Raw genomic sequence first — 15,104 nt, forward strand, 5'->3', positions numbered from 1 at the left:
CATTCATTCATTCATTATTAGATGTGTATGTGTGAGTGGGGGTGAGTACAAGGTTGTGTCTATGCAAATCAGAGGTTGACTTTTCAGATTTTCTCATCTCATCCTACCATGTTGAAACAGGATGTCTCTTCCTCTGAGGGTCACTGTGTCCTCCAAGTTTCATGGTGTTCTATTTTCCTGTCTCCCCTCCATCTCCCTGTAGGAACAATGGGATTATATATGCATGCCAATTATGTATTGCAGCCTTCTTATTTATTTTATTGTAGATTCTAGGTATCAGCTGACATTGTGATGCTTCTGAGGTAAGAGCTTTCTCACTGAAGAATTTGTCCTGCCCTAGACTGTATATTCTTTAAGAACAGGGACCATGTATTGTTCATCTTTGAGATTGCCAGTAACGAAATTGACCTCTCAATTATTCTGAATGTCTGAATTTTTTGCGAAAAAATAATTGAATTAAATGATATTTCAGATTTGAAGCATGAACCAGTATTCATCCAACTTGGATGGAGCAACATCTAAGTAAGTGGTGAAAGGAGCAAGAAAGGTCCTTGCAGTGTTTGCAAGGAGATGTGGAGTATTTCTGAGTATATTGTGGGGACCAGGACACGCAGGAAGGCAGAATGGTTTACTGGTTCTGCCTCAGGGATCAACTCTTCAGATCTCAGTCTCAGGCTCCATGAGGCCTGAAGGGAACAAAATATCTGTTCAGCTCTGAAGATATTTTGCTGTTTTATTTTTTTACAGTTGAGTTACTTCAGACAATGAATTGATTGAGACAATCTCTGATGCCATCCATCATAGCATATTTGTAAAAATTGAAAACACAGCCAGAACTCTTAATGTGGTGTTTTCTAACTTACTGATAGGTCAGGGACAAACCCTTCCAAGCTGAGAGGTGGGGTTAGAGCTTTAAGCTTTATTTATACAAGTGCTGGAAGGGGAAGAAGTAAGTTTGGGGAGCTATGAGACAGCCAGACACAGGTCAACAAGAAAAAGGGATCTTGAGAGATGTGGGCAAAGACCAGGCTTTTACCCTCATGTCCTTAAGATTGAACCCTGAGCTTCTTCTTTTTACAGACCCAGGATCCCAGACCTGGAAGAACATCCTCCTCCATCTGCAGGTACCTTAGACCCACAAATGAAAGACATGTTTTAAACAACAATTTACTTGACCTTTATTAAGTCCTGAGAAAATGAAGTCATCTTACACGAAGAATGTGTATTATGTCTGTCTTCAACCCTTTCCAAGGGCACTTTCCTGTGTCTGCAGCGATGTTAGCTACCTAGACATAGAAGGGATACATTGGTTCAGCAAACTGCCACAGAGCCTTTCCATACTGGCCCCGATTAAGCAATTAGCCAGTGTACAGCTCTGGAAATATTAAGAGCCACAACCCAAACACAGCTCAGGAGAGCCTTACCTTCTACTACAACTTCCACAGGGTCACTGATCCCTGATTCAAATGTGAAGGGTGACAGGGCAGTATAGCGGCAGCTGTAGTTGCCTGTATGTTGGGGACCGACGAAGGACAGCTTCAGAAAAGCTGAGGTGCTTGTTGTTGAAGCCATCCAGAAGGGTGTTTTAAAGCCCTCACGTACCAGCTCCATGCTGACCCTGGGCACATGGCCATGGCATTGAAAGATGGCTTCATGGCCCAGAGGAACCTTGCCTTTCCACAGAGCTTCCAGCCTTGGCTTGGGTGCTGGCCCTGTGAGGGATGATGGTAATGAGGTTGTAGCATCTTCTGCCAGAGGGGTCCCTATGTCAGGTCTGCTCTAGGTACTTCTTTTATGCCATCCACTCTGAGTTCTGCAGCTCCCTCTCCTGCTTAAGTGCTGCTATAGTAACATCTAGGTATTTGACACCCAGAGTCACAAGGGCCATGAGATCTTTCAGGTCCTGGCCTGTCTCATGGGGTGTTTCATAGGGTACCCAAAGTTTTGAACCTGTGAAGAGTTCTTTCAGAAAAGTGCTTGGGGCAGAAGCACAGTTCAAATGTCTGAGGTAGGCTGAAACCAAAGGTGGGCTGAAACTTTTGCACGGTCTCTTTCTGGAATGACTTCTGATCCAGTAACCTCAGGAACTCTACAGTTCTATAACATTATGTATCAACTCAAAAGCAGTCAGTGGGATGAGTGGCTCTGAGATACATGCATCATCAGGAAACTGAGGCTGGGGAATGTGCATAGGAACACAGACAAAAAACCCTTTTGATCTTAATACCATTGAACATCATTGTACCAGCTACCTTCCAGCTCAGAGTATGCGAAACAAGCCAGATTTCCATGTTTCACACCTGAGGGAGATCTCTTCAAGGTTCTCAAAGCCTAACACTTCATTAAGGTATAACTGGGAGATCACAGCACATGAACCCTGGTTTCTAAGTGAGTAACGCTCTGTTCCTTCCACCGTCATTGTCCTTCTCAGCTCACCATTTATCCGCAGCTCTAAGGGCTCACTGGAAGCAGATCCTGAGAAGGGTGGTGCTTGTTCCATGTAGATACAACTGTAGTTGCCAGAGTCGATTGTTGAGATATTGTGCAGCTCAAAGACAGCTTCGGTCCCAGACGAATTCAGCATCTGCACCACAACTAAATCTGGTTTGCCCTGGCGTTGCAGGCCAAAGCGCAGGCCAGCCTTGTGTGCAGTACATCGAAGCTGCACTGTTGAACCAGGCTCCAGGTTGTGACTTGATGGCTCTGCAGTGAGTACCGGGGCTGGTAGTTTCTCTGTGAAAGATCAAACACATTGTTCCAGCCTGAAGACCTGGCAAGGGCCCTGTTCATGGCCTAACCTGTGCTTCAGCTAAGCACTCCGCTTAAAGTGACCTCGCTACTCCCTCTCTTGCCTGCTTCTGAAGAGCACCAAAAGACAACATTGCTTAACACTGTGCCATCCCCTCAACATCCCAGCCCTGCCAGGCTGTTGGCAGTCAACAAGCCCACCTCATCCCTGTTAGGCTACACTGAGAGGTAGAGACCCACTAATGTCTGGGCCAGACTTTTTTGGTGACTGAATTCTTTCCAAGGTTCAAGGTTGCTGTATTAATTGTCCTATTTAAAGCTTGGGAAACTGAGGCTAAATGTGTCATATATGTTCATATTTGGAGGTTCTATTTTGGCATCCCCATTCTGTTCTTCAGACCACCATCTTTGCCTCTCAACAACAGTTCACCCTCTTAGGAGGCTCACCGTCACTCCACATCAGCTCTACGGGCTTGCTGTCCTCCGACCAAACATGCATGTATTTGTGCATACGGTAGCGGCAGGTAAAAGGACTTTGGTTATCCAGTTCCTTCAAGTTCACATAGTATATGGTAGCATCTCTGGTGGGGCTGAACCCTTGAATATTCAGCACCCTCTCTCCTTGTCTGAGTTGGAATTCGGCTGCATTCCGAGGAGCTTTGCAAGCAAGCGTCTCATGTGTCTTCTGGGGGTAGATCGTTAGGTAACTTCCCATTAAACACAGACTGGGTGGAAGCTGTGTGGCTGCAAGACAGGGAAGTGCACTGAGTGAGGCATTCGGGACACATTGGTTTGTAGGGTCTCGCTGAGAACTTCAGTCTGTTAAGTCCCCAAACCTCTGACCTTCAGTGATAGCTCAGGAGAACCTGACTTATCTTTGGACAGTATGTGTCAGGTTTGACTCCAAGGTTTTCAGTGTTGGGATTCAACACTCACCAGACATCTTGATGGTCACAATAGCACTGGGCTCAGAGGGTTTGCCTCCTGCATGGGTTAGGTAGCTGCAGCTGTAGTTACCAGGCTTGTAGATTAGAAAGCCAGCCGTTCCCTTGTGCTGGACATCAGGTTTCTGGGTACCATCCACCCCTTCCTTCCTCAGCAGGTAGGTTACACCTCGCATGGCAACCCGGCACATGATGTAGACAGGCAGGCCACCAGGTGTGATCCAGGAGACTGGATCAGCGTGAGCTGAGGGTGGAGGCAAGGGCTCTGTGGATGGGGGAGGGAACATTGGTGAGTGTTTTAGTCTTACTGTGGGAGACTCTGAGAGCATGGACTTCAGGTTCAGAAACTAGAAAGGAGTCAGGGCCAGCAATGAGAAGGAGGAATGGATAGAGTAAGAGAAAGGGTTCATAATACTATTCTGGGCCAGGTGGATCCCAAGAACTCTATGGAAATTACTATTCACAAGCCTCTGGGGACGTCATAAATGTCTCCACTTGACAGAGGACTGATTTAAGGCTAAGAGATAGCAAGTCATGTGGATGGAAGCTTCTCCATTTACTTCCCTGCACTGTCTCCTGACCCCATTATCACCCTGCTTACCTTTCCCTGTCACCTCCAAAGCATTGCTTAGCATTGTCCACTTGCTCAGCGCTGGCAGTTGAATGTCAACAGGGGGTTCCACGCCACATCGGCAGCGGTAGACGCCACTGTTGTTACTTGTAATGGCCCCCAGGGAAAAGCGATATGACAACACCGGTGTCTCCAGTCGGACTTGACTCAGGAACCACCCATTCATGATCAGCTCGAAGACCTTGGTAGGCAAATCAACTGCACAGACCAGTGTGAGGTTTGCCCAGGGTTCCAGCAAGGATTGAGGCTCTGCCCGTAGTTCAGGTTCACTGCCAGAATCTGGGTGGCAAAGAAGCCAGGGTTAGCTTGCTTGCTTTTAGAAATACAGGGTTCCCCATAACCCATAGGCCATGGTTCCTAGGCCTTATTTCTGAACTTACCAAGCCAAAGAGCATTTCCTGGGCCCAGAGTGAAACCTGTAGAGACAGAGTGTGTGAGTTTCCATTCATGCCACACCTGCCCCAGAGGATCTAGGTCTTAGGACATCTCACCCCAGAGAAGTAGTACAGTAGTCAACAGAGACATGGTGGGTCTTCAGTCCAGCAGGAGTGTCTGTGGGGAGCATCTGCAGCGGCAAATTAATCTGAGGCACTGACCTTGTACTTTGTTTGCCCTTCCTGGAAGGTAGGGGCAGAGAGACAACTACTTGGCATGCGGACAGTGAGGATTCAGCAATAATGCTAATCAATAATAATGTGTAATTATATCCTGTCCTGAGAAGAGGCAGGTGTGAGCATGCACCAGAGCTGAGATGCAGCTCTCAGTGGGTGTACTCAGTCGCTGACCCGTGGGGCCACTCTCACCCAAAGAATGAACTCTCCTTTATTACTTTGGAAGGTTCCAGAAAGGTTGGCTGTTCTTGCTGCTCTGTAGACTTCACCACGAGGCAGGGTGGAGTAAGCACTTGGGAAGAGACTCATGTGAGGCCTAATGCTTGTCAGTGGACACTTAGGGTTCTCTAGCAAAGCCTCCTCCATAAGGAACTGTCAGTATTTTCTCCGAACTGGTTGACTTTCTATTTCCATGTGTCCTCAACTGAAAGGACAATGGCAAGAAGACTGGCTTTGCCACTCTAAGACGCTGAGGCCTTCATGGGTACCTGCTGAGGTCTTAATTCTGCAGTCCCTGCTCCTTCCAGAAATTTCTTATAAAATCAGTATTCTTCTTTCAAGTGACGATATTTAAGAGAAAGCTGAATCTCAGCCTTGGCTTGACTCACACCCATCACAGCGGGATTTTTGAAGCAGGGCTTATTTTCCCTGATGTTTGAACCTGGTGCCTCAGATCACAACCTAAGCCTCTGCAGTTTTAGATGATTTCATATTTTCTGAACATTTTTGTCCTTTTTGTTATCTTAAAGCTATTCATTTCTTCCTGTCTGGTTTCTAATATCTCTCCTCAGATTCTCTTGTTCCTTCTCTAGAGCTTTCAAGTAGGAAACACACCATACTGTTATTAATATATGTCCTTATCTCATGAGGACCCTAACATGTCCTAAAATATACACATAAGAACAATCAAAATTGCAGTGAAAGAAAGTAATGAACAGTTTTCTGCATAGTGTCTCTGTTTTTCTCTCTATTTTATTTAGAGAACCTGCTATGTAAAGGTACCAGATTAAGGTACTGATAAACACACATCAGTATAAATTTTCTATCACAGCATGCAATTTTCTCTCAGTTTTGCCTTCTACATCACAGTTTTTGCAATCATTACATGAGAAACAAGTTGAAACTTTTTAATGAAATTAATTTACTTTCCCTGTTTCTGGTTCAGCAGCAAAATTTATCTTGATGAAGAGGTGGCAGTAAAATTGCAAAGGTAAGTGATTTGGGGTTTTTGTTAAGTGCACAAGCATATGCCAGGGAATTCCACCCAGAAGGAAGGGTGAATCAGAAATTTTCTTCCCATCAATATCGTTCTAAGAGGTCCTTCGCTTGTTTTTCCCTTTGATGGAAGTGCACGTGGCTCAAATTAGAACAGACTGATGCCTCTTCCGTTTCCCTTCACAAAACTTTGAAGAAAGAGATACTCAGTGAGCCCAGGGGCCATGACTAATTGTATATAGGCACACACAATGGGACCAGTACCCACCGCTGTCCTTACCTCCCTGAAGGTGCTGTATCAAATTACCACACACCTGGAAGCTTAAAACAGCAGAAAGGTATTCCTCAGAGTTCTACAGGTCCAATATGTAAAATCAAAAGGTTTGGAAGGTCCTGGTTTGTCCTTGCCTGTCTTTAGGACTTCGGAGGTGTTGGGAATCCTTGGCCATGCTTACCTTGCTCGCACAACACTTTGGTGTCTGAGCCTATTCTCGGTATCTCTTTTTCTTCTCTGTGGCCAAATTTCTCTCTCCCTCTGAACACACCAGTACCTGGATTAGGTTCCATTTGAGCCCACTGTTGAAGACATCTATAGTGACACTATTTCTCCACAGTCACAGCTATGAGGATTACAAGTAGGACACATGGAGAGCCCAGTTCAGGCCACGGGAGATGTCTAGGGGAATGAGGAAGCTGAAGTTGGTCAGCAGACAAGAATGAACCTGATGCCAAGGGTCTCTTGGGTCACAGATGATAGAATAAGTTTCTGAAATTTCTATAAGCACCTTAGGATGGTTTTTCTCTGAATGTGAGAAATTGTCAGCAAAGAATGTCTTCGGTTGGTGCACTGGAGAGAGTAAGACACTTCTTACTAACTGTAATTCTGAAGGGCACTCCAGCTTCTTTTAAAAGCACCATATCCAATACTAAGAATGCAGAGACAGGTGGATCTCTGTGGCTTGGAGGGCAGGCATTGAGTGTTTCAAGTCACCCATCCAGAACTAAAAAAAATCCTAATATTTTTTGTCTCTGTGTGCAAGAAGGAGGACTTTGATCCAACTCTGAAATTTGATATTTTAATCTATCCCTGTAATTTGGATTTGATCACCCCAGCGCCCCTCCCAGTACCTTCCGGCTATCAAGCAACACATTTTTTTCATGTTTTCTCTTTTTCCATCACAAATGATAAACAGATAAACAATTATTTCCTGAGTCTTGCTTATATTCCAATAGTTCTCTTAAGTATTTATTAATAACTAAAGCAGGGACGTTGGATGAACTATCCATCTTTTAAAGCATTTATTTGCAGTCACTTACGTTAGCCTGCCAAAGGTCCTTTGGAAGAGATACTATTAATCTACCCCTTATTCAGTAAAATGAATCACTAATAAAAGGAACCAAATGTGGTTCTTCTGGATCCCTAAGTTTCAGTCTCTACATACCCAGTCAGAGGTTCAGTGCTCTAGCTTCTAATGGAAGTCACTTGGGGGGTGCAAAAAACCCAGTATATTGACAAGAGAAGCAGTGCTCATTCCAAATATTCAGTTTATTATCTATACTATGGCCCCTATATCAGAAGACACAGTTGTCTACAATACCTAAGATCTTATTCCCCGTGTTCCCTCAAGACCTTCCCATAGAAAACTTTCCAGGTCACAGTATATATGACTGTCCTCATTATCACATCATGATCCTACTTAACCAGGTGTGTTCTGGTTTCTCTCGTTTTCTCCTTGCTTTCTAGGTTTGACCTTCAAACACTTTTCAGAATTTATTTACAACTCAATTGTTTTCCTCTCACTTAAACCACATAATCATAAATGAAGTGGAATCTTCCTTTGAGCTACATTTGTCAAGATCAAGCACCTGAGCATGCTCGCAGGCAGGTCCATGCTTTGGCAGGTTAACTTTCATACCCTGTGCTATCTGAGGAATGAGTTGATGACATCATCTGTAAAGCAAACCTAAGAGGGAAGTCTGTGGCTAAAAAATAACAGCCACTTCCAACTTCCGTGATGGTTAAGAGCTGGTTCCTTTTGATGTTCCTGAGTTCTGCCTCCTGTCTTATCACCCCTTTTTTACAGTCTACATCCTGAACTCAAATTCCTGTTACATGTATGTGAGGGAGTTCTGATACCCTGCCTCAAACTTCTGATGTCCTTTTAAAGGTCAGTGCATGAGAGTTCTCTAGGTCACAGCCCTCCCTTCTCACCGTCTCTTACTTGCCATTTTTGTTTCCATTTCCTAAAGTACATCATCATGAGAATGTTTATAATGCCAATTTAAGAAATATTGGTAGGGTTTGGGAATCACATTGCTTTTGCTCTAGATTCAGAATCCTTTTAACCATTACCCCTTTCCTCCTAGATTATGGTTTGAAGCGTCTCTTTCTGGATTAGCCCAAGGTTCTTCCTAAATTTATTAGTCACTTATGTATCCTGACTGTTGATTTATTAGCACTGGGAATCAATAGTAGGGATCAGACCATGCTAAGAATGCCTTCTGCTACTGAGACAGATCCCCTGCCCAGGTAAGCCTGGAATTTGCTCTCTTTCTGCTTCACCCTCCCAAGGACCTGGAATCCAGATTGTGTCATAAGATCTGGCTATACTCACTTTTAGAAAGGCAGATACCTAAAGAAAAATGCTTATGTTCCCCTACCATAAGTCCCTTTATGTCAACTCTTCTAGGTAGAAGCAGAAGGTGATAAAAATGCATTATTTTCTAGTGTCTAGAACAAACTGTCGAGGCCCCAGAACTTTTTTTATTATTGTCCTATTTCAGGCAAAGCATAAGCATGATTACAATGAGGTGTACATTTTCTTCGTGTTCCTCGACATTAGGGCAATACTGAGCCAGGTGACTGTCCTCGGGCTAAGCTCTGTCCAAACACCAAACACTGATAACAGATAAGAAGGGAGCACAAAAGTCCTGCCAGAAAAATTCAGGAGAAATTTGCACACATAGCTTTGGCAACTGTTTGGAACAGCTGCCACTAAGCTGACACTTGCCACCCACCCCAACAATCGTTGGCATCAGCCTTTCTGTGATGCTATTCCTCCTTCTCCAAATGAAGGAGCTTCTCCTTTTAAAAATGTGTTCATTTTGCTGGAAGAGTCTGACTCCTATATTACCATGGTCCTGATTCAGCAGGTTTTAAGATCAACAGCTAAGAGCTCACTGAAAATGGGGTCATGGGAGGCTATCTCAGGCTAACTCACCTTACTGTGGGTTATGAGGGGAGTCAGGTTCCCTCCACTCTGCCCAAAACATACTTTCTATTTTTATGTGTGTGGTCCATTAAAATGGCTTAGTCAACCCCAAGCTTTATTCAAACAAACCAAGATGCTGTTTTCTGTACTTTCCCACTGTATAAGTTCTCAAAGCTACCATTAAAAACATGATAGCCCGGGAAGTCCCACACCCGAGGATCCTGGCCCGCAGCAGCTCTCTGCTCCCAAACCCCGTGGGAGAGAGACCTCACCGCCTGATCAGGTGGGCACTCCTGAGGCTGCAGAGCAGAGGAGACCACCAACACTGCCCACCCCTGCCCACATCCCTGGCCCAAGAGGCAACTGTATAAGGCCTCTGGGTTCCCGTAGGGGAGGGCCCAGGAGCGGCAGGATCCCTGCACCTGAGACACCGCCGGAACCTGAAGGAAACAGACCGGATAAACAGTTCTCTGCACCCAAATCCCGTGGGAGGGAGAGCTAAACCTTCAGAGAGGCAGACACGCCTGGGAAACCAGAAGAGACTGCACTCTGTGCACATCCAGACGCCAGAGGAAAACACCAAACGTCATCTGGAACCCTGGTGCACGGAGGCTCCCGGAAAGAGCGGCACAGATCTTCCCAGTTGCTGCCGCCGCGGAGAGGACTTGGGCAGTACCCCACAAGCAAACTTGAGCCTTGGAACCACAGGTAGGACCAACTTTTCCCCTGCAAGAAACCTGCCTGGTGAACTCAAGACACAGGCCCACAGGAACAGCTGAAGACCTGTAGAGAGGAAAAACTACACGCCCAAAAGCAGAACACTCTGTCCCCATAACTGGCTGAAAGAAAACAGGAAAACAGGTCTACAGCACTCCTGACACACAGGCTTATAGGACAGTCTAGCCACGGTCAGAAATAGCAGAACAAAGTAACACTAGAGATAATCTGATGGCGAGAGGCAAGCACAGGAACCCAAGCAGCAGAAGCCAAGACTACATGGCATCATCGGAGCCCAATTCTCCCACCAAGGCAAACACGGAATATCCAAACACACCAGAAAAGCAAGATCTAGTTTCAAAATCATATTTGATCATGATGCTGGAGGACTTCAAGAAAGACATAAAGAACTCCCTTAGAGAACAAGTAGAAGCCTACAGAGAGGAATCGCAAAAATCCCTGAAAGAATTCCAGGAAAACACAATCAAACAGTTGAAGGAATTAAAAATGGAAATAGAAGCAATCAAGAAAGAACACATGGAAACAACCCTGGACATAGAAAATCAAAAGAAAAGACAAGGAGCTGTAGATACAAGCTTCACCAACAGAATACAAGAGATGGAAGAGAGAATCTCAGGAGCAGAAGATTCCATAGAAATCATTGACTCAACTGTCAAAGATAATGTAAAGCGGAAAAAGCTACTGGTCCAAAACATACAGGAAATCCAGGACTCAATGAGAAGATCAAACCTAAGGATAATAGGTATAGAAGAGAGTGAAGACTCCCAGCTCAAAGGACCAGTAAATATCTTCAACAAAATCATAGAAGAAAACTTCCCTAACCTAAAAAAAGAGATACCCATAGGCATACAAGAAGCCTACAGAACTCCAAATAGATTGGACCAGAAAAGAAACACCTCCCGTCACATAATTGTCAAAACGCCAAACGCACAAAATAAAGAAAGAATATTAAAAGCAGTAAGGGAAAAAGGTCAAGTAACATATAAAGGCAGACCTATCAGAATCACACCAGACTTTTCGCCAGAAACTATGAAGGCCAGAAGATCCTGGACAGATGTCATACAGACCCTAAGAGAACACAAATGCCAGCCCAGGTTACTGTATCCAGCAAAACTCTCAATTAACATAGATGGAGAAACCAAGATATTCCATGACAAAACCAAATTTACACAATATCTTTCTACAAATCCAGCACTACAAAGGATAATAAAGGGTAAAGCCCAACATAAGGAGGCAAGCTATACCCTAGAAGAAGCAAGAAACTAATCGTCTTGGCAACAAAACAAAGAGAATGAAAGCACACAAACATAACCTCACATCCAAATATGAATATAACAGGAAGCAATAATCACTATTCCTTAATATCTCTCAACATCAATGGCCTCAACTCCCCAATAAAAAGACATAGATTAACAAAGTGGATACGCAATGAGGACCCTGCATTCTGCTGCCTACAGGAAACACACCTCAGAGACAAAGACAGACACTACCTCAGAGTGAAAGGCTGGAAAACAACTTTCCAAGCAAATGGTCAGAAGAAGCAAGCTGGAGTAGCCATTCTAATATCAAATAAAATCAATTTTCAATTAAAAGTCATCAAAAAAGATAAGGAAGGACACTTCATATTCATCAAAGGAAAAATCCACCAAGATGAACTCTCAATCCTCATCTTCGATTGGTTTAGAAGTGTGCGATTTCTAGGCTTGAAAGTAAAATGATGCTATCTGGTGCTGGATAGAGGAGCCTTATTTTTTATTATGGCAGCTTGCTATTTTTGTAACATGGTGATTTGGTTGAACACAATAAAGTACAGTAGTAACTGATCTCCCCCTCTTCCTGGATTAGTGAGGAGATGATTAAATGTTGATGTCAGCATCCATGAGCATATTCAGATGAGCTTCTGCTTCTGTTGAAAAGGATGCTGTGTTTGATTGTGGTCCGAAGCTTTGAAGCACTACTTGGCATCTCCTTCCTTGGAGGTCTCACACATAACAGATTTGTTAGCTTGTTGGTAAGGTGAGGTCCAGCTTGTCTCCACTAGGTCATCTTCATGTGAATCCGGTGGTTATACGGTTTTGTTCTAGGGATATTTCATTTTTTTAATAACGGTTTTAGCTGACATTCATGGAGAGAATGGATCCTTAGAACTGTGCCACTAGTGAAAGGAAATCCTGTCTAGAGTATGTTTCTTTACAAAGCTGTGTCACACCATCCTTTGGGCCCTCTGCTGGAAAAGTAGAATCAAGTCTCAAATAATGCCTTTTAAATTGTATCCTCTAGTATTATAGATGTAGGACAGTACTGTATCATACCTCTGTGGATGTAAAATAGCTTGTACCTGCTTTATGATACGTAGTAGTGACCGTGCTTTATCAGAGCTGTTTTTAATGATGTTGCTCAGAATGTTTTCTTTCCAGATGATGATTGAGAAGCTAATTTAAAAAAAAATGGTGCCAGGTACCACAAGAGTAACAGAACTGTGCTGTTTTCTCGGGTTTTGTTTTTTTACTTTTTTTTTTTTAATGGAGTGTGCTGGATGTCTCTACAGTTTTGTTCAGATGACTGCAGAACCTGGAAAAGCTGTTGCTGCTGTTGATGCATAACACACTGTTATTATTGGTCTTTTTATATAAATATAAATATATATATACAGATATATAATTTGAATTTTTTGAAACTTTACCTGTGCTGTCAACTTTCGAAAAAAAGTATCCCCGTTTACTGTGTTGAGTTGGCACTGTACAGAAATTAACAGCCATATTGGTCTAGAAATGTTGAACTTAAGTTTTTTCCATTTGTACAGGGGTAATACACGGTATTAAATATGTAAGGTCTTATATACGTGGGTTTGATTACAAAAACTAATAAAGTATTCTCTAAATTAAAAAAAATATATAATTATATTAAATCTTATGTTTACCTAAAAAAAAAAAAACAAACATGATAGCCCTTTTTCTCTTGATGCAGACTCTCTGGATCTCTAAACATTCCTTTTTTTTTTCTTACATACTTTAGTTGTTTTCTTTCTTCTATTAGAACTAAAGAGCAAGTTCATTCTCCTCCTTAATCTGTCACCACAGACACATGTAAAACTCTGTTTTCCTTCCTCCTTTTCTCCATTTATCTAATTATGGTATGCTTTTCTCAGTTTAAGTAGTCAAAATCTGCAAATGCACACTTAAATATTCATATATTGAAATACCCACAGGTAAATAGGTACAGTAATGTATTCCTTGATAGGAATACATTCTAAGAAAGGCGTCATTAAATAGTTGCACAGTACAGATATCACAGAGTACCTGCCACATACTATAGCCTACACCATACCCGAGTAATATACTGACAGTGTGTCTGCTAGGCTGCAAACCTATACAGCATGGTCCTGTGCTGACTACTGTAGGCAAATGCAAACTAAGATAGATGACATTCATGTATATCAATATATCTCAACATGAAAAAATGGCAGTAACAATATTGCTTTAGGAATTTTTCAAAGCTCATTGTAGCTTTATTGGACCACTGTCCCATATGGCATTTTATTGACTAAAATATCAGTGTAGCAAATGAATATGCACACGAGCACGTGTGAGTATGTGTGTGTGTGTATGCCCTATGTGTGTCTAGATGTATATATACACATGTATGTATATGTGTATCTGTATGTTTACGTGTATATGTATGCATGTGTGTATGTGTGTGTATATATATATATATATATATATGTCTTAGAGTATATCAAAGTTTTGTTTTTTTGCACATATTTTACCTTTGCTGAAGTTAATAAGTGCCATTTCTGTTTGTGTCCTTTGAGTTATATCATGGTAGGCAATCCTTAGTCTGTCTTTTCCTTTCATCTTATCTGAGACATGATGCTATGTTGGCTATGAGGTTCATCTCCTTCAACTATTGAATCTCTTTTAACTTTTTCTTGTGTATCAATATGCGGTTGGTGCATAGGTGTGAAGGTGTATGCCTCTGTGTGTGTGTGTGTGTGTGTGTGTGTGTGTGTGTGTGTGTGTGTGCATGTGAGTGTGGATGCACACACAAACTTGAATGTACCATAGCAAGTATATTGACTTAATTTGACAAGATTGGGTCTTCTTCCTTACCTTCCACAAGTTCTCTTTGTGAGTTCCACTATATATGGCACCAGTTGCCCCACAAGCTTCTGCGATGTCAACCATCCCTACATCCCATCTCTTTTTAGGAGAACTGTGATTACAGAAGCATGCTAACATGCCTGCTTTTATATGTGTTCTGGGTATTGGAACGCAAGTCACTCTGCTTATAGGATAAGTGCTCTTACACACTGAACCATTTTCCCAGCCTTCTTGCTTTGTGAAAGTATGTTTTCCTCTTTTAGAGTTCTCATCTCAAATTGGGTACAGAAGAAAACTGGACATAGAATTTGACATTTTTGATGTGAGGTAAGCCTACGAGCATATTTGTTGAACACTGCGGTGACTTGAATGTTTTTTTTTTCAATCCCCACAATTGCATGTTATGTCCTAACTCCAGTAAGATAATGACAGGAGCTGGGACCTCTGGGGAAATCTCAGATTGAGGGGCCCCAGGAACTGACATGCCCCTTCTACTATCTGAGATCATGCCTAGAAGTTTCCATATATTAACCAGAAAATGGGGCCTTTAGTTGTTGACTATCCTGGACCCTTGAACTTGGTCTTTTAGCTTCCAGTGTGGAGCACACAGATACAAGTTACTGGTATTTATGAACCATTGTGTATACGTTGTTCTTTAGTAGCACAAACAAATAAGAGACATATACCCATCCTAACTTAGCTTCATGCACTTCACAGAACATTAGGAACCACTTGCTGCTCTCAGCAGAGTGCAAGACAAAATTCCTAGTAAGAATCTCTTCATAAGGAAGTGTGCATGAACTCTTGATTCTGGATGCTCTGGAGAGAAACTGCTCTCATTTCTCATCTTTTACAGGAAATTTGAACTAATTTATTTTTCCTTATTTTTGTGTGTTGCATGTCAA

General features: G+C 42.7%; 1 protein-coding gene across 2 annotated transcripts; it reads right to left on the minus strand.

Moving 5' to 3' along the window:
* Nucleotides 1–713: 713 nt before the first annotated feature.
* Nucleotides 714–5,303, minus strand: A1bg (alpha-1-B glycoprotein). Of its 2 annotated transcripts, NM_022258.3 has the most exons (8): nucleotides 4,815–4,877; nucleotides 4,704–4,739; nucleotides 4,294–4,602; nucleotides 3,685–3,957; nucleotides 3,196–3,492; nucleotides 2,437–2,733; nucleotides 1,425–1,712; nucleotides 714–1,286 (listed from the first exon to the last, which is right to left on the minus strand). In NM_022258.3, the coding sequence occupies exons 1-8, from the start codon at nucleotides 4,846–4,848 to the stop codon at nucleotides 1,279–1,281; spliced, it is 1,542 nt and encodes a 513-aa protein (NP_071594.3). In that variant the 5' UTR covers nucleotides 4,849–4,877; the 3' UTR covers nucleotides 714–1,278. The 2 variants fall into 2 exon arrangements, with proteins under 2 accessions (NP_071594.3, XP_038934245.1); XM_039078317.2 differs by having other exon boundaries at nucleotides 714–1,712; nucleotides 4,815–5,303.
* Between the last annotated feature and the right edge of the window lie 9,801 nt (nucleotides 5,304–15,104).

The sequence above is a fragment of the Rattus norvegicus genome, chromosome 7 (assembly GCF_036323735.1).
Source record: "Rattus norvegicus strain BN/NHsdMcwi chromosome 7, GRCr8, whole genome shotgun sequence".
In the NCBI taxonomy this organism is placed as follows: domain Eukaryota; kingdom Metazoa; phylum Chordata; class Mammalia; order Rodentia; family Muridae; genus Rattus; species Rattus norvegicus.

What these genes read in the sequence shown, in the direction of transcription:
- A1bg (XM_039078317.2), bottom strand. Translation starts at nt 4,848, where the DNA reads ATGTCTCTGTTGACTACTGTACTACTTCTCTGGG. An exon ending in TACTGTACTACTTCTCTGGG is followed by an intron (nt 4,740 to 4,814) that starts GTGAGATGTCCT and finishes CTGTCTCTACAG; the next exon opens with GTTTCACTCTGGGCCCAGGA. An exon ending in AGGAAATGCTCTTTGGCTTG is followed by an intron (nt 4,603 to 4,703) that starts GTAAGTTCAGAA and finishes TTTGCCACCCAG; the next exon opens with ATTCTGGCAGTGAACCTGAA.